Source organism: Neopelma chrysocephalum, unplaced genomic scaffold, assembly GCF_003984885.1.
Source record: "Neopelma chrysocephalum unplaced genomic scaffold, ASM398488v2 Primary Assembly neopelma1_23b, whole genome shotgun sequence".
NCBI lineage: Eukaryota > Metazoa > Chordata > Aves > Passeriformes > Pipridae > Neopelma > Neopelma chrysocephalum.
The window spans coordinates 15,887,072-15,906,131 of record NW_020897692.1 but is presented as its reverse complement, the minus strand read 5'-3'; the positions used below and the strand labels follow the sequence as shown (position 1 = coordinate 15,906,131).

Genomic DNA, 19,060 nt, shown 5'->3' with positions numbered 1-19,060 from the left:
TAGGACCTAGGAAAAACAGTTTTAGGGATAAAAAAATGGGCAAATCACAAATGACTAACATATGTAAAATGCCTCAAATATAAAAAAAATCAGTAGTTCTAGGGAGTTGCAGAACTGAGAAAGATAAATATATGGAAAAGAAAAAATAAAGAAAAGCAAACATGACAAAGAGGAAGGCCAAAGAGTGAAGAAAAAAAAAGTCAACAGGTTGCTAAAGAGGACACCAAATAAGGCTCCCATTTAGTGTGGTCATACTAAAACTGATAGCGTCATACCTTTTATAGTATGGTTCTGTCAAAGCAAAGGATGCCCAAAGATGATTGTTTCACTGGCTAAAAACAAACTCCAATATATATTGGGAAATATAATTTAGTATCAAAACCTCAGATATAATGCTAGTTGGTATTGCAAAAGCAGTGTTGAACAACAGACTTTCTAACATCAGTGATTTGGGAGTTTTTTTTTCAGAAGAGGAACTGTGTTCTATAAAAAAAACCCCTAAATAAACCTATTCTTTCATAAGATGCCACTTCCATTTCTTAAATTTGTTAACAGAATATCTGAGAGGGACAGAAAATGTGCACTGCGGAAGTAACCTGGAGGTATATTTTCTTATGTCAGAGTTTATTCAATGATTGCTCATGTCATAACAGAAAATTTAATCCTAAGAAGTTACTTGTGGTAGTTATAACAGAAATCTTGATTAAAATTATGTCCTGATATCCATATGTTACTTTTACAGATGCACTCAGATGTAAAAAGAAAAAACTACGCTCATTGTGGTGGCATATTACTGTTCATTGTATGATGTCATCCATGATCTTAACATAGAAAAAATAGGGAGTTAAGGAAAAATATGGTTGATTTCTCATGGTAACCAGGAAGACTAAGAATTTCACCCCTGTTTTCCAGAGTCTTCTGAGTGTGTTTTAGTCACTGTATGAACTTTTCTAGACATGACTGTTTTTCTTTTTTTTTATTTGATGAAATCCTCCTAGCAATTGACAAAATTTTTTAAATAGAAAATCAAACCTATTCATATAAAATGATTATGTTACAATTTAACTAAAATTAATTAAAACACATAGTCACACTCAAAAATATTGATGGATGTTCTACATACATTATAATATGCATGACAGCTGGCATCACTATTGAAAAAAACAACCATTATATCTAAAATAAAGGGCATAAATTGAAATACAAAAATAATCTAATAGCATCTTCAGTAGAGAAAAGATAAAGTAAATTCCATGCAAGCTAATTAAAGTTTTGATTAAAGAATTAACTTATCTTTTGTCAGATGATCCCAACTGTTATTATTCACCTTCGAATTTAAACCAATCACACGCAGTATTTGCAGATAGAAAACTATTGGAGAAACGTGCCATTTAATTTCTCACAAAAAAAAAAAAAAGAAACTGCTTATATTTTAAGTGGCTGGAAAAAAGAATTTATTTGTTTTTCTTTCATGCAATTCAATAACTGTTATGTATTATTTTATCAGTTTCTTTATGCAATGTAATTCACAGCATGACAGTACTTAAATAGACTTTTCTGCACTCTACTGATCTTTTTTTTTCCCTTTCAAGTGTTGAATTCTTTCCAAGGAAAGCAGGTACTCTTACACATGAGATGACAATAAATACTCTCTAATAACCCAGAAGTGCATAGTGAATACATTTATTTCCATGCATGTATAAATACTGTTTATTTTCCAGCAAGTTAAGTTTGCACACTCAGCTGCAGGAAGCCTGTCCTCGGCAGTGTTTGTGGCAACCGGCAGCCCATCTGCAGTGTTCCAGATGAGCAGGGGAAAGGCAGTCAGCCCTTCAGTCTTGTGCCACTGTGGTCCACTATGACTCAGAGCTCTGCTGGCCAGGAGCCAGGGAAACATTCCTCTCTCTTCAGTCTTCAGTTTCCAGGTTTTGATTTGGTTTGAAAAACCTTACTGCCTTGACTGGAGATCAGACACAGGCATGCTTCTAAAGATGAGTGAGCAATAATAGATCACAGACTCACATAATAATAGAAACATTTAGGTTGGAATAGACTTTCAAGATCATCAAATCCATCTTTTGACCAATCACTACTATGTCAATAAGTGCCGTGTCCAGTTGTTTCTTAAACTCCTCCAGGGATGGTGACTCCACCATCTCATTGGCAGCCTGACAACCTAATGCTTGACAACCCTTGGCATGAAGAAATTCTTCCTGATGTCCAACCTGAACCTGCCTGGTGCATCTTGAGGCTGTGTACTTTCATCCTGTCACTAGTTGCCTGGGAGAAGAGGCCAACACCCACCTTGCTATAACCTTCCTTTGGGTAGAAGTAGATTTCTCAGCCTAGTTTTTTCCTTTGATTGTTGAGGACAGGACTAGATATGATTAGTATGGAATGGAGAATGGACCAAGTCAATAATTTTAAACGGTGCAGTTGTCCTGATATTAACTAAAAATGTACGTGTTAGGCAGAAGATCCCTAAAATAGAATAGCTTTTGCAGGCTTACTGAAAACAAAGATTCTTTTCCATGGGAAAAGAACGGACAGGAAAAGATTTTCAAAAGCACAAAGAAAGGTATCCCTTTTTGTCTTATCATTGAATGAATTGAGCTGGAAGACACTGCACATCCTTTTATAATTTTGGGTTTTGAATGTTTAGTGTTGCACTGACCACTTGTTTAGCTACACAAAATTCTGAAAGCTCAATAGTATGAGACATCTTAGGTGAAACTACATAGATCTGATCTTCAAAAAGCAGGTTAAAAGGCTTTCAAATTTAATTAATCTGTTGTGTAAAGTCTAAAGATTATTTAAGTCAACGTGTGACTGATGGTAGAATCTGACTGTTGATTCATACTGTTTCGTTATAATAATAAAGAGGTAAACCTAAAACAAGGATGATTTTGCACATAGATAATTCATATGGACAATGATATAAGTGAAGAAGTCAGATTAAGAATCTCATGCATAAAAACTACAACAAATTTCAGTGCTAAGTGTTAAGGTTAAAATCACTCTGGAAGCATGTTTTTTTCTATGCAGTATGCACTGGTGTCACCTTACTAGCAATGGGATCACTCAGACACATATGCACACTGTTGAAATCTGTTTAATTAATAATCTCTTCTAAAATTTAAAATGGGCAAAGGCTTTACAATGAAAAAATTTAATCCCATCATTTATTAAAGATTAAAAAAACATGTCTTCTCATCCCAGAAAAGTGACTTGTAAAATTCTTTCATCTCAGTGTCTTACATTACCAGAGAAAATCCACTCAAATAAAGAAAACGGTCAGTAACCAACACCTCATAAAATTGCCTTCTCCTTCTGTATCATTGATGAATTCAATACCATCCCACCTGATTACTGCTTTGCTTCAAGGTATCTTACTACTTCAGGGACTAAAGGTGTCCTATTGTTTAATATTAAAATTCCTTACTTCACCTGTCTTCAGGTTTGGTTAATACACAGAATTAACTAATCTGGATATGCTGAGCAAGTCTTTTTCTAATTTTTGAGGCTAGTCAGGTTTACAGACCTGGACTGGCTTTACCTATCTCAACTGTCAGAGGTTCTCAAAACCCCTCTAATTAGCAAAATTGAACAAAGTATTGTGAGGGAGGAGGTCTCAGTACTGCCATTTGTCCATTTGTCTAGTAGCTCTTTACTGTGGGATAATTACTGTGATTCTGTGCATGCAGATTCCCACGAGAGGGCACTTGAGAGCAAGCTTTGATTGAAGAGAGAGAGTATTTTCCTTGTCTTTCTCAGGAGCTGCTTTTCTCTGTCTGCCTATCTTGCAAAGAGTAAAGGAAATACCATGCAGCAGGTTGCAAAGGCTTCCAGTACTCCAGTGCTCACTCTTCTAACAACAAAAAAATGCTCTTGGAAGCAGAAGCTGCAAGAAGACTCCCTGGTCCTCTCAGGACTCTCTCAGCTGTTTTGGGTGTTCCTGCTCTGCTGGCTTTCCTCAGCAGGAGAGAGTTTCTCGCTCCACCCAGCCCTTCTCCCTGCCACACGCACAGCATTGCCTCTTTCCAGCTCTGTTCCCAGGGAAGGACCAAGCTCCGCTACCTGTGGTGCACCACAGCCAAGGCCATTCAAACAGGCAGCTGTCTCCCTCCTGTCCAATACTGCTCTTCCAACAGAGCTTTAGTGCACAAGGCATGTGACACCAAACAGGATTGATGCCGTCAGGCACAGAGCTAGTAAACAGCAAAAGAAACAACCAACCGGATCAATTTATACCCAACCAGTTCAAATGCTAAAAGTTAATTTTTTTTGGAAATGAGTTTTAAGATGCTAGGAAAGCAAAAATATGTTTAAAAGAAATAGAGAAGTAAAAATCAGTCATATACATTCACTTGACGTTTTCAAATTTCATTTCCTTGATCAAGTCTCATCAGAAGAATATAAGGTGTGATTGACAGGGCATTAGCAGATCTGTTGGTGAACTTTCTAACTTGTTCCTTCATGTAATCAGAGCTAACGGTTCTTATGAGCTAACTGTGCTGTTAATGGTACTTCTCCACATTGCTTAAATATTAAGAGGATAAACAAACAGTTCCTGTATATTCAGTGTGTTTCCTTTTGCCCTTAACAAGCTGAGTATATCACTGCTACTATGGCAATAACCTCTTGCACCATTTATACCATCCTTGGACCACTGTCTGCTTTTCTTAGAAGGTAGGAGCTCAAATATGCAGTATTTCGCATTGAAGAATCTTTCTAGGGACACTGAAGCAGTTCCTGGAAGACTTGGAGAGAGCAGACCTAATGAGATCCACAATGACTGACTGTGAATTAATTATACGAACAGCATAAGCACAGATGAAAATATTCAGTGTAGTCAGGAGGGTCCTTGTTCCTACTTCTAATTCCACTCAGTAGAGTGTTGGATTTGCTTTCTTGTGGGAGCTGTCCTATCTCACAAACAAAAAAAAAGCTAATATGAAGTGAGACCAACAGCATATTTTTGATGAGAATTCTCTCACATAGGAAAGGCAGAAGAAAATAGAGCTGTTTCACAATGGCGTATTATGCAGTCATGTGACCTTCTATGACTTCAATATAAGCCTTAAGGTATCCATTAAAGTCTACTTATAACTTACTGGTAACTGCTTTTACTGTTGACAGATCCTGAATCCCTTTTGTCTTGGAATTAACAGATATGTCATTAACTAACTGTTTGCATCAGTATGAGTCTAGGATTAGAGTTCGTCCTAAGGAAAACATACTCTGTCCTAGGCTGTCTTGGTGACACACACATAAGTTTATAGTTCTGGCTCTGTAATGTGGATTCTATCATATCTCAAAGTAGCGTAGCTGTATTTTCAAAGGAACAACTTTTCCTGCATATCCTTGTTCAAACTGACTGTTAGCAACTTACTACAGAAAAGCTAGACATTTTCCATTTTGATTCTAGCAGTACAGCACAAAGTTTCAAAGCTCCTTCTTTTAAAATTATTACATTAAAACTTCTTCTCTTGTATAAACAAATACCTTGTAATCACCTGTGTTATTTTCAAAATTGATATGAAATAGACATATACTATGCAAACTCGTGACAGCAAAGACAGTTATCAAAGTAAAAAGGAGAATAAGATCCTGTAGGTAATAGGGCACATCTCAGTTTTGTAGTGCTGAATAATATTAGAATATGTTTGCATGAATCAAGAAAACTCACAGATGTCTGTGGAAATTGCAACTATTATTATTTTCACAGATTCTAAATCTCTGTGTATCATCTTACATTCCTTATGTTCCATCTTCCTATTTTTAACCATTGACAAAATATGTATGAAGTGCTCCTAAACTGTCACTGGTGTTACTATCAACCTGAAATGCTCTACTTCTAACCTAATTTTGCCTCCTCATCCTTCACTAATTTTCTAACTTTTCTCCATAATAGATCCCTTTCATTTTTTTCTCTCCTCTCCAATGATCACCACAGATTTTGAACTCCTGTACATATCCGTTTAACTTTTCATTAGAACACCTACAAAGCACGTATGATTTCTTAGACTGCCACTACTTGTCTTCCTGTTATCACTTATGATTAATGATGCTCCATTTGCCTCTCTGAAATCAGCAGCTTAAAGTCAAGGTGTTCCAGTCCCTGACATAGTTGCTAAAATGGCATATTTTTTGAGACAGTTTTATTGATTTCCCCATGATCCTGTTAGCTGCTTCTGGCAGAAAGTAAGGCCATGAAGACTACTCCTGATGCAAGAGATATTTTATTAAACCTGTTAGACACACAAATAATTGTGCAATTTACAAGCTATTTATCATGAGGATCTGATGGCATCTTCCTTGAAGAGAACAAAGTGTCCTCCTACTAAAATTGTGTTCATTTTTTCATCTCAGTCAAGTATGGCTATGATAAGATCTTCTGAAGAAAAATAGCACCAGCTATAGCTACCTGTTCACCTATGTTTCATAGACTGGGTGTTTTTTGAACACTTTTTCTTCTAGGCAAAATGCAGTTTTACCTTCCATTAACTAATCAAATAGCAAACATACACTGCTTTCATTTTTTACCATATCAAGAGGGAAATTAAAGCAGATTATCAATCACACAGAAAACCGAGTTTTTATTCAGTAATGCTAAAACACTGAAAAAAATGCAATTAATTTCAGAAAAGAAAATAAATAGTTTAGCTATTTAATGACTTTCTGAGGTTAAAATAAATCTTACCGGTGAATCCTGGAGGACAAGCACATATGTAGTCTGCAACTAGATCTAAACAAGTTGAATTGCTTTTACAGAAGCCAAAAGAGCACTCATCAAAGTTGATTTCACAGTTCAGACCTTCAAATCCTTGGTTTGAAAAAAAAACAGAAAAGAACTTTACATTATTCAGCTATATTTGTGCGTTATTTTTCTAAAGCATGTCTTTAGGTTCCTTGTTTTCAGTTTACTCTTGTAAAAAATAATCTTGAAGTCTTATGGTAAGATCATTCTAAAAGCTTTTTCTGTTCTGTCATGAATAGAAAAAATGCATTTGCCCACCAAATATATTTTAAAAGGAGCTAATAAATGAAAATTATTAACAAATTTAGGATTTTGACCTTATTTTGAACTTTCATTTTAGCAGAGACTTAAGAATTTATGTATCTGCTGCCATTTTGACAACATTGCAGATTAAGTGATGCTGGGATTTGGACATCTGTTCCCAAAATAAAAGTCAGCTCTTAAAATCTCTCTTAAAATCAGCTCTCAGTTACTTCTCTATTTTTTCTTTATTTATTTCACAGTATCACAGAATTATCAAGATGGATGAGATCTTCTAGATCATCCAGTCCAACTATCAACCCAGCACCACCACAATCCCCCCAGAACAATATCCCCAAGTGCCATATCCAGGTGCCTCTTGAATACTTCCTGAGATGGTGACTTCACCACCTCCCTGTGAAACTTATTCCAATGTCTAAGCACTCTTTCAGTGATCTTTTTTTTTTTCGAATATCTGATCTGAACCTACCCTGGTGCAACTTGAGGCTATTTCCTCTCATTCTTTCACTTGAGACATGACAGAAGAGGCCAAACCCCACCTCACGGTAACCTTCTTTAAGGTAGCTGTAGAAAGCAATGAGGTCCTCCCTGAACCTCTTTTTCTCTAGACTAAACAACCCTAGTTTCTTGTGTCATAGTGACTTTTAGCAACCTCAGAAAGTCCAACAGTGTTTTTTTGTAGTTGATTGCTAGAGAATATCCTCTCCAATATCCGACATTTTATGCTTTTGTAAATGTATTCTAATTCATGGTCATGCTACAAAATGACTATCATTAGTGCTGTCAAAGGCCATGGTTGCAGGAAGACCATGACTAATGCTAAGCTATTGGCATCCTCAGTGCAAGGCATATTCCCATAATTTCTCAAACTGACCATGGAACCAATTTTCACTGTTGCTTAAGTCATGAAACTTTAGAATTACCCTTAATTCATTAATAATGTATAGAATAAGAGTTCTTATTTGCATTTGGAGTTTAATCAAACTCATGTCTCACAGGTAACAAGTAAGACAGAAAACTATCAATGTGGATGCCGAGATTTACTTTTTATAAGCTGGCCAGGCAGACTAAACAGCAGAATGATCTTTTCCAAGGTTAATTTTCAACTACCTTCCAATATCTGTTTTGGCTTCTAATTTAAACCAACTAATAACAGAGGCTGTGCTTATTTGTGGCAATTTCATCTTTCGTGATGAGTTTCTGAAATTATCACCACTGGAATGCTGATATTAATATACACATATCTGAAATATTGTAAGCTATGAAATCAGCTTCCATGATCATATACTTAGAAAATAGTACAATTTGAAGAATAAAATCAAAAAAGTTTAAAACATAGAAACAATGTAACAGATTTGCTTTATTTTTAAATAAAAATCCAATAAAATAAATCTAAACCTACAAATATTCAGAAAACCCATTTGTGAAAGTATTTTAGAATGACACTGTAATTTTAAATGTTTTGAAACATTTTACTTTGACTACTTTTTTCTTGATATCACTCATTTTTTCATAGAGTTCTGATAACACTGAGCACTGTGTATTTTTAAAGAAACAGACGACTGGTGCTGAAAATCACATTATTTTTGTCTGTGAAAGTTTTAATAGATTTTTGTACTGGGAACCTATTAAAGTAATTACCATGACCATTGTCATTTGCTTGCTTGACTCAGAAAGCTGCCCATTAGTAACTCAGGTTGAAATAGTTTTTTTATAAGTTTATTGATTACACTTTCCATGGAATTCATGTACTTCTCATTTGTCTTTTTCTCACTCCTTCGGACTGTGCTGCAATCACAAAGTTCTGTCTGAAAAAAAGGTACCACTTCCAAGTATATCTGTTTTCACTCTTAATAAGCATAGTTGTTTTGGTGGACATATTGCCTCAGTAAGGAAAAATGCAAATGAGACTTTGGAAAAGAATTAATAACTTTCATAGAAAGGAAATTTTAACAATGACTTTGAAGGCTGTCAAAAAGATGTTTTGCAAACTGCAGATAGTTTTGAAAATTGTCAAAGATAATAAAAATAAATTATTTTCAACAATTTACCTTCCGGGCAAAAACAATCATAGCTGTTGACATCATTCTGACAGACAGCACCATTCAAGCAGGGAGCAGAATCACACTCATTCATTTCTGTTTCACAGTATCGACCTGAAAAACCTGCAAAGGAAGTAAGATAAGTTTTTTCATCATTATGTGTGCTATTAGCATAAAACCTGTACTTCAAATGTTGTTCTGTATCTAAAACCAAGAGGTGTTATGATCCATATTCCTCTGAAAAAGGAAACCTGAAGTTAGAGCTTCTGTGTTTTATTTACAAAGAGTTAAATTTTACTAATTTCTCATTCAATATTTTAAATATATGTCTTTATTGATGGAATAAAGCAATAAATGAAGCAGGACAAGCTACCAGAATGCAAGACATTCATAGCAGTATGCAAACTAGATAGAAATTTTCAAGAGTTTTGCTTGTATTAGAGTCATTTTAGTACTTTTATGATAGAATCACAAAATGTTTTGAGTCAGACTGACCTTAAAGATTAACTGGTTCCAAGCCCACTGCCAGGGGCAGGGACACCTTCCACTAGACGAGGTTACTCAATACCTTTTCAGAATTTTGCCATGTCAATATAAGAGAGAGTACATCAATTATTAGCAAAGGCATATAGTACCTTCGGAAAGCTTCATAAAAAAGTTTGGTGAAATAAACACCTGAAGAAAAGTACAAAGATCAGTGTTTACAGAGCCATAGTGCTGTCTACTCTCTTATACGGTTCTGAATCATGGGTCATCTACCGCCATCACCTGCGTCTCCTAGAACGCTTCCATCAATGCTGCCTCCACACAATCCTAAACATCCACTGGTCAGATTATGTGACCAACACATCTGTTCTAGAACAAGCAGCAATCACAAGTATTGAGGCCACGTTGCTGAGAACACAGCTGCATTGGGCAGGGCACGTCTCAAGGATGAAAGATCACCGCCTCCCTAAGATCCTGCTTTATGGTGAACTTTCCACCGGCTGCCGCAAGAGAGGAGCCCCGAAGAAAAGATACAAGGACTCCCCGAAACAACATCTCAGCCTTGGCCATATTGATCAGCATAACTGATCTACTCTGGCCTCCAATCGGGAGGTCTGGAGACACACCATCTGTAATGCTGCTGATGCTTTTGAGAAAGCACGCAGGATCACTCTCGAGGAGAAAACACAACACAGAAAGAATTGTACCTTGCAGAATATACCACCTAAGGAGTCTTTCTGCTGTGCCTTTTGCAACCGGACATGCCTATCTCATGTTGGCCTTTTTAGCCACCAACGCGCTTGCAAGAAACGTGGGTAGAGCCCTTCCCAAATCTTCGTTCACAAAACCTAGCCATGATGACATCAACTATCTCTCATCCATCTTCTAATCCTTACTACTGTGGAAAGGAACAAAATAAGGAGTACAAATACACTGAGGTGTAGCAAAGATGTGCCATGTGAGTCAGGTCTTCAGGACATGTAAAGTGCCTGGCTCAGTTACTGTGGTATGTGTTGCAGTTGTGTATGTTGCTAAAAGGAGGAAAGTGGGTATCATTAAAACAAAAATCTGAAGACTAATTAAGCTTGCATAAGGAAAGGGAAACAGTTTTCTCGTTTCTTATGGGCACTTTGACACACTGTGCAGGGTGCTGGTGACCCAGCGCCCACAGCAGCGGGGGCTGCAGAGGGGTCTGTGAGGGGAGGTCAGGGCTGTCCCGTTCTGGGCACAGCCGGTTCCAGCTGGCTCCGACCCACACATGGCAGGGCACGGCTGAGCCCACAGCCGAGGGGAGGCACCTCGGGGGAAATGTAAAGAAGCAGGGATGGGGAAGGGTGCAGCAATTTGTCTTTGGTTCTAACTACGCAAAACTGCATTAATTGGCAATAAATTAAATCAATTTTCCTCAATTTGAGCCCCCTTTACCCGTGACAGTTACAGGTAAGTGATTTCTCTGTCTTTTTTTCTACCCATAAGCTTTTTAATCTTTTCTTCTCCCCTCATACTGGTGAGAAGACAGAGTGAGAGAACGGTTGGGTAAGGGTCTGAGAACCAGCCAAGGTCAGCCACCACACATCTATAGCTTTGTTCTGTGTTAATTCCAAATATCACCAGTAATCTTTGCACAACCACTGGTACATTCTGTTTGAGCAAAAGAACAAAAACATAATCAAATCATTATAGTTCCTAAAATATATTTAAAAAATCCATAAATAACATAAAAGGGGTCCTATTGAATATTTTTATTCTCTTCTTCTGTTCCATTTCTTTCCATGTACCTTAGTGTAATTATTTAAATGGAGAAAAAGCATTCTTTTCTGTATGAGGCTTCCAGGAACTGAATTGTGAAAGATATATTGTGAAAGTATGACACACTGTTAAATGGAGGCTTATTTATATATTTTTTATTTTCTTAAGAAATTATTTTTAAAAGTCCTAAATACAAATAAATCAAAAAATTAGAACAATCATATGTGTTAGAAAAGAAAGATGATTTTATGTATTTTTTCTTATTTTTGTCGTTTCAACCTTATTTCATTTAGAAAACAAATTCAAAAGCCTTCAGAATCACCGAGTTGACAATCTATGATGCATTTGTGAACACCAGAAAAAATAATGTATATAGAGTTGATATTTATGTTAGCAAAATGACGACAAATGCAGATAAGAATGTAATGTCCCAGCACAATCAGTGTATGAGTCCTTTTTCCTCTTTGTTGCAGAATTTATTTATGAATTCTAATATAAGGGTAGGTTCTCACGTAAGATACCAACCACAACCTGCACAGAATACAAGAAGAGTCAGATATCAGACATGCCTTCAAAGAATCTCCTTTTCATTCTTGTCTTAGACAACTTATGTGGAAGGCATCATAAAACCACCAGTATTTGGAGTATTCTGGATTATTTAATATCATATATTTCCAATGAGTCTACCTAAGTCTCAATGAAAATGTAGATAATTTGAAGTAGTAAGTACATTGATTGCAGAGGGTACAAAAAATGTAGATTATTGGAGGTAAATCGTAATTTTGTTCCTAATTTAAGAGTTGCTATAATTTATCAGCATTGCTAGCTGTGCAGTTATATTTGGAAATATGATTAGTCACTACTTTTTGATACATTACTAAACATTGATGATAAAAGTATCATCCAGAGATTAGATTTTTGCTTAAGAACACATTATTTTTCCAAAAAGCTTTCTTCCTGAAGTGAAACATTGTTTCCACTTGCAGATATCATAGAAGGAAAACAAGCAGTGCATTTCAGGTGGAAGCATTGTTAAGGTCAAACCAGGGAACTCCGCGCTGTCCCTTCCAGGTTATTTTTTGTCATTCTTTGGATTGTGGAACTGACCTCAGTAACCTAGGATTTTCCCCCTTATCCTAAATTCCGATGTGCTTTATTTTCCTATCACTTGGATATCTGATAATGGTGTTAATTTTAAAAAATTGTAAGTATTGTAAAATTAGTATATAGAATTCAAGTCCTGAATTAAATTTGTCTAATTTATCTTTCACTACTAATCAAGTTTCTGCATTAATTGGTTATCTCTACTAATTCATATCTTTACTGTTGATTCAACTTTTACATATTTTAAGTGTAGCCTTTAAGCCTATTTTCAAGATCAAAAGTAAACCAAGATCTGAAATATTTGGATTTAACTGTACTCCCAGGAAGAACACAGCATGGAAACAAGCTAAATATTGCACTAACCCTTCATACAGGCTGTGTCTGGTTAGTTTCAGTTGCTATTAGGTGAGTTTTCTCACACTAAGTCCACCCTATACGCATTGTTTCAATATCAAAATTACCAGTCTGGTTATCCTTCTTGAAGACAATAAACCTACGGCAAGGTATTATGAAATATAGACTGCAAAACTTCAGAGGATAGTAGTGTAGATACTTGTAACATGAATATCTGGACCATAAAATACTCAAGGTTCCAGCATGAAAAGTTCTGGTCACTTTTTTAATGCACTTCTCTGGCCATTGGAAAGGAAAGTAAAGGAAAATAAACCAACCAAATATCACAGTTCATTTCTAGTCACAGGTAATTGCATAGAAAAGCACTAATGTTGGTAATTCTGTGACTCCAAATCCCTTCTAGTAATGAACAATAGCTGGAAAATAACACAACAGTCAGCAGGTGACCACTGTGTCTAGTTTCTACAAAGATTGCTTAGTTAAGTTCCTCAGATCTCTTAGTATTACAGGCCATGAACGGGTCATTACATGAACAGTAACAACTCTGAAATTATCTTTTCTTTCCTGAATATCCTTTAAGGAAAAAAAAGTTTCAATTTGGATAATTTGGCCGAAGAGCTATAACCTATTCAAACAGTCTGACTACACTTTGAAGTTATCTTATATGAAGTGTCTAAGCAGAGTGTAGAAAAAAGACTGAGCTCTATGCTTTGATAACAGTTTGCCATCTACCTGGTTTAAAGATAGCATGTTCACATTTACTTCCAAGGTTAGTCCTACCCAATCTGACCCTCTTCCAATTGGGAATTCAGAATAGGCAATTTGCCTGTTCTTATTTGTGTTCACTGATAACCTGGTGTCAAAATAAAGTGAAAATAATAAAAGAAGAATGAGTTGAATTGATGTTGAAAAGATATTTGAGAGTCTTACAAATTCATGTTTTACAGCAATGCCCTTTAATATAACAGTTCCAGAGCATTTCCAAATTCAGAACTGCATATTTACTTATTCCTTAAGATTTTTTTCATAAGAACAGTACTGCAGGACCAGCTTTATAGAGAGAATGTAAATAAAACCCCTCATGATTTAAAGTGGTAGCTCATAGCAATTTTATCCGCTCAGTGATGGGAATGTGTTTGAGTACTCAACCTGCATATTTTATATGTATATAGGTTTTTTCTGATTAAAAAAAAAATTAAAAACTGTAAAATTAGAATTGATTCAAAAATTACCAGATCAGTGTTTTGGTTTCAGACTTCCAATGACAGAATAAATTAGGTTTAAAAACCATTTTACATGACCTATCTAACTTTGTAATTAGTGAAGACATGTAAAGCAACCATTTACAAATGTATTATGAGATTAAGCATAATGAAAAACTGAGAGGCAAAATTAGCCATTATACATCTTTTATTATAAATTCTAGCCGACCATGTACATGAATTATCGCAAGTTTAGTTTTTATTTAATTAATATAGATGTATTTCCTTAATGTATTGTGAACTGGGAGCTTTGAAGAACCTATCAGATTCCCAGAGGAGTTATTATTTGCTCCACAGGACAAAAGTTCCTAATGTAAAAGGTCAGAAAAGTGAGTTTGGAAGCACATGTAGGGTACAGTTAGTGGGTGCATCCATGATGTGTGTGCACGAACGCATGTGTCTGAGCATCTGTCTGTGTATACGTACAGTTCTGAATATCAGCGCCTTGTAATCTTATGCCCAGATACCAACAACAGGAGAGAGTGGGATCTGCTGACAGCTACTGAACAGAATGACTGAGTCCAGCTGCCAGGGGGATCCACATTGTATGCATGTACTTATATATATATGTATTTTCCTCTAACTGACTTTAATCTTGGTTGACCAGAGGAGGGAATAAGATGTGGCTGTTGGTGCTCTTTATTTTTTGCAAGTGCAATATTTTCTATGTGGCTGGTTGTGAGTATACACATGTATATATGTACTGTATTTGTGTGCATGTGCCTTTTGGGAAAAAAACCCTCTCAGCCATGCCACTGTTTGGTGCAGGGAGTACGGTACTGCAGCAGTGTCACCACTGCTGGGCTACTGGCTTCAGAAGCTCATGACAGATCAGACCTGTCACCTTAGGAAATGCCAATTTGTACTAAACTTCAGCACTTCCCAGGAAACCACAGCAGCACAAGTTCTGTGTTCCTGGATGCAGAAATGCAAGGTTTAAAACATGCAAATTATTGCATACACTTCAAGCCGTTGAGGCTTTAACTTAGCTCATATTCTGCTTTGTGAAAATTTTAAGTGTATGGGTGCATGGCTAAAGTTGGAAACAGTGGAAGGCATTAAACTGCCTTACGGTTTAACCTATGAAAATTGAGCTAGAAATTCAGTTTGGCAGATCTATAAAACAAAAAAATGTTTACATTAGCTTTCTGTGGGAAAACAGGGTAGAGTTGTTCACTTGTTCCTAACCTATATGTGCCAGATGAAGAAAAGATAAATTGGTATTTTTGTAAATAGCAACAAAAGGTGCAAGATTTAATCAGAACTATAATGAAAAATTGTTCTAAAGGGCCTACAGTGTGAATCAAGACCTATGTATTTTAATATAAATTAATATATTTGAATTGTTTTGATGATAATACTGAAGAAACTTGGGGAAATAAAAGCAAAAATATTAACACCAAAGAAATTAGCTGATACTTTTTACTTTTTAAATTGAAAATTAAGAGCAGAAGAAAATAAGAATAAAAAGTGTTTTGCATGTCAATACATTAAAAAACTACAGGAGAAATTTCTTTTGCCTGTGCTTTTAAAGCACAGGTATTTTGATCTTTAGGAAAACAAAGGCGGTTAGGAATAGCTACCAAGCTACTTTAATGCAGTTGCTACAGACCATGTTTTAAAATTTTAAAAAGTTAGAATTTTTTTCTAGCAGTTCTGTCTTTTTTGAAAATGCTAGCTTTTGACACTTCCCTCTAAATGAGAACTAGCTAACTAGGAGGAAACTAATTCAGATTGAAAACTTGGCTGTCTCCAATTTGGCGAAATAAGGTTTGGTTTGGGTTTTTTTTCCCTAAAAGGACAGAAAATTAACAAGCACAGAGAACAGCACCTCATTCTTTTAAATGGAAAAAATACTTTTTGTTGTTGTTCTTTTTTTTTTGTAGCATTCCCTATTTCATAAATTATTTGTTGAAAATACACTTTGTATAGAGCTTTTTAACAGAGCTACTGACAAGTGTATTAGGTCATTTTTGAAATAAATACTTAACGTTCTTATAAGTTTTGCTAATAGTATTAAAATGTTTTAGGAACTACTACTGCCCTTCCAGGATCAGAAAAAAATCCCACACATTTTGATCCTGCCATTGGTAACAGTTCTACCATTGGAGACAGTCTGAAATCTGACAACAGAAGTGACTCATGAGCTTCCAGCCCTCAACATATTGTGGTTGTAATGTTGCAGCAACTCCCTGTGATGAGTTATGACAGGGTCACCCTTTCTCAGCAGTCATGTAAATGCCCAGCATTTTTTCCTGACATTCTGTGTTTTTTTGATACAGAAGGACTAGTAGGCTAAGTCAAATATCATAGGGGCAAATACAGAGTTGCAAAGAGCAGAAGTTGTTTTGTAAAGTTTTTCATTTTAAAGTTCACTTTATGCTGCTGCAGCTCTTCAGAGCTGCCTTTGTTATGTTATCAATTTCTGATGGGAGAGAAGAAATTAAAAGTATAAGTAGAATCTGTCTTTAATAGAGTTTAGTGTACACAGTTAGAATTACACACTCTGAAATATTTGAAAGGAAAACATATTGATAGAATTTTATTTATCTCTTACTTGTAGCATTTTTAAGATAATTTGTCCTGTAGACAGAAAACAATTTAAATGTAATTTGTATTTATCTTAAATTGTTTCTGCTGAAGTAGAATTATTAATTTACAATATAATACTATATAATATACTTTGATTATGTTTATTTCTTGCTGATCAGAATGCTGACAAATTACAATTCTTTCACACACATTAATTAACTAAATGTGCTGAAAGAACATGAGGAAGAATAAGCTTCATTTGTATTATTTTTAAATCAAGAATGAGTTGAGTGGTTTTAACAACATTATAATCCATGTATTATCACTTAATTACATTTGATATAATAAAATTAATTTAGACAAGAAAACAGAAAAGATTTGTCAACTAAAATATATCTGAATGTTTGATATAATACAAGTTTCATCAGTTCTATACCTATGAAAATATGAAAATAAATTTCTCTATGTGAGTACTCCAAACCTTTGTCCTCTATGCTCTTACCCTATATGATTACTTTGGCAGCCCTGACCCTATGCTCTATGAGCCAGGAAAAAATTCTGTTCCTTCATCCATCCAATTCTGCTCTCCATTAGCCAATGATAAGCAATATCATGAGACACCTACTCTTGAATAAATATTTCCACGCAGTCAAGCGAAAAAGCACGTGTTCCATATGTAAATCCTTTCAAGCATTCGAGAGTACATTTACGGGAACCTTTTAACATAAAAATATGTTGATGTAATTTGTGGTTTAATCTATAGTTCTCCCTCAAAGTAATATAATATGATATCGTATACATGTAATATATATGTATAGCATACTATAGTCCTGTATCTTATTGTATCATATTGTATAGAATGTAATTTGAAGTTTATCATAAAATAGTGGGTTTGTATTAGTATAAAAAGTAGGTAAACAAATTATGCCTCCATAAATATTTTGACACTGCCTTCACTGAGTGGCAAATAGCTATCGTCAGAGCATGTAACAAGTGATGCAGCTGCTGCACAACTTTTCTCTACACTGAAAATGCAAGAGTAAAACACATCTGAAAGATACATTAAAAGTATTAAATTAGATTGCAAGAAAGGAATTAATAACTGAGAGTTTCTGGGGTTGCAGATCTGGAAAAATATAGCATATTTATTTACTAAGGATACAGTTTCATAATTTTTTTGCCAATACACTTTCACTGAAGTAGCTATTTTCAGACTGAAAGCTTTATAGCTGTTTATTTAAACTTGCTCCTCAAGATGAGGTTGAGATCTTTTTTCCCACTGGTATTAGCCATAGTTTTCTCAGCCAATGGAAAGGTAAAATAAAGGATAAATACTCAAGCAAAAGAATACGATTCACTGGGAAATAATTTTGTGAGAGAAGCATTGCTTGCAGGAATCTTTTACACGTATGAAATTGTTTTAAAAATGGAGTTATTTTTATAGAGTTTTAGATATTCTGCAAAGACATATACAGTCATCTGACTCATAAACATTTTTCATATGTCAAAACTTCAATTATATTTTGTTTTTTGGATCCTAGTATGAAGGAATAAGTCATAAAAGGAAAAATATTTTCAGTGTGTCATAAATAATCCAAGAAACTGTAGGTCAAATCTAAAAAAAATCAGTTGTTTCAATAGAAAATATAAAGTAAAAATAAGTTTCTGATATCTGATAATTGAGAGTTATGATTCCACCTTCTCATTCTTAGCAGATAGGTCACAACCAAAGAAAAAGGAATCTGCATTATAAATATGTCAGAAAAGTGAGACACTTCCTAAATCCTATAGGCATCTTACCTGGATGCTTAAATCTATTAGCTCTCATCCTTGTTCACTAATAGCAAGAAATCTTTGCTATTAAATTTTATTTTTAATAATACATGTATTTTTAAAAAGGAAACAATATATGTCTAACTTTTGAATGATTCCATTAGTTTCTGCTAAATTACATCCACACAAATGTGGCCTGGAATCATCTTCACAGGAGTTTGAATTCAGACACTTTACATCAAAGAAGTAGTTTTATATAGTGGTAAGACTCCTAGACATTTTTCAAGGATGAAAGCATAAAACTGAAAAATATTTTATATTACAGTCTTTAAAGTCTCAACTCTTAAAATGTCAAGCTAAGTCAGTTATTAAAGTAGGTTATATGTGAATCTCTTGCACAAAGGTTATATACTGAAAAATAAGGTGCATTCAGAAACTGAACTGTGTACACCTCCGGTGTGTGAACTCTTCTTGCTGAAATCACATTTTTTTATGTCTTTGTTCCAAAGGAAGACCATTTATTAAAAACCTTCTCTGAAATTAAACAGCAATTCAATCCCCAGAACTGATTGGATAGAAAGCCAGAATAATGACACAGTATTTTCTATTTCAAATACATCTTGGCAAAATAAAGGAAGAGTCTCATTAGATAAAAGCACTGCTTTTTCAAGATGTAAGGAAGACAAATTTTTATAGTGAGAACATTCAAAGGAACAGCCTCCCAAGGGACATGGTAG

The 19,060-nt window shown here is 35.0% G+C and overlaps 1 protein-coding gene across 1 annotated transcript in view; it reads right to left on the bottom strand.

The window, feature by feature from the left end:
* Positions 1-19,060, bottom strand: part of EYS (eyes shut homolog) — an 868,863-nt gene that overhangs the window by 577,869 nt on the left and 271,934 nt on the right. Inside the window, exon 13 of the mRNA XM_027698171.1 lies at positions 6,704-6,826. Coding sequence (XP_027553972.1) covers positions 6,704-6,826 — 123 coding nt within the window. The remainder of the gene's footprint in view (positions 1-6,703; positions 6,827-19,060) is intronic.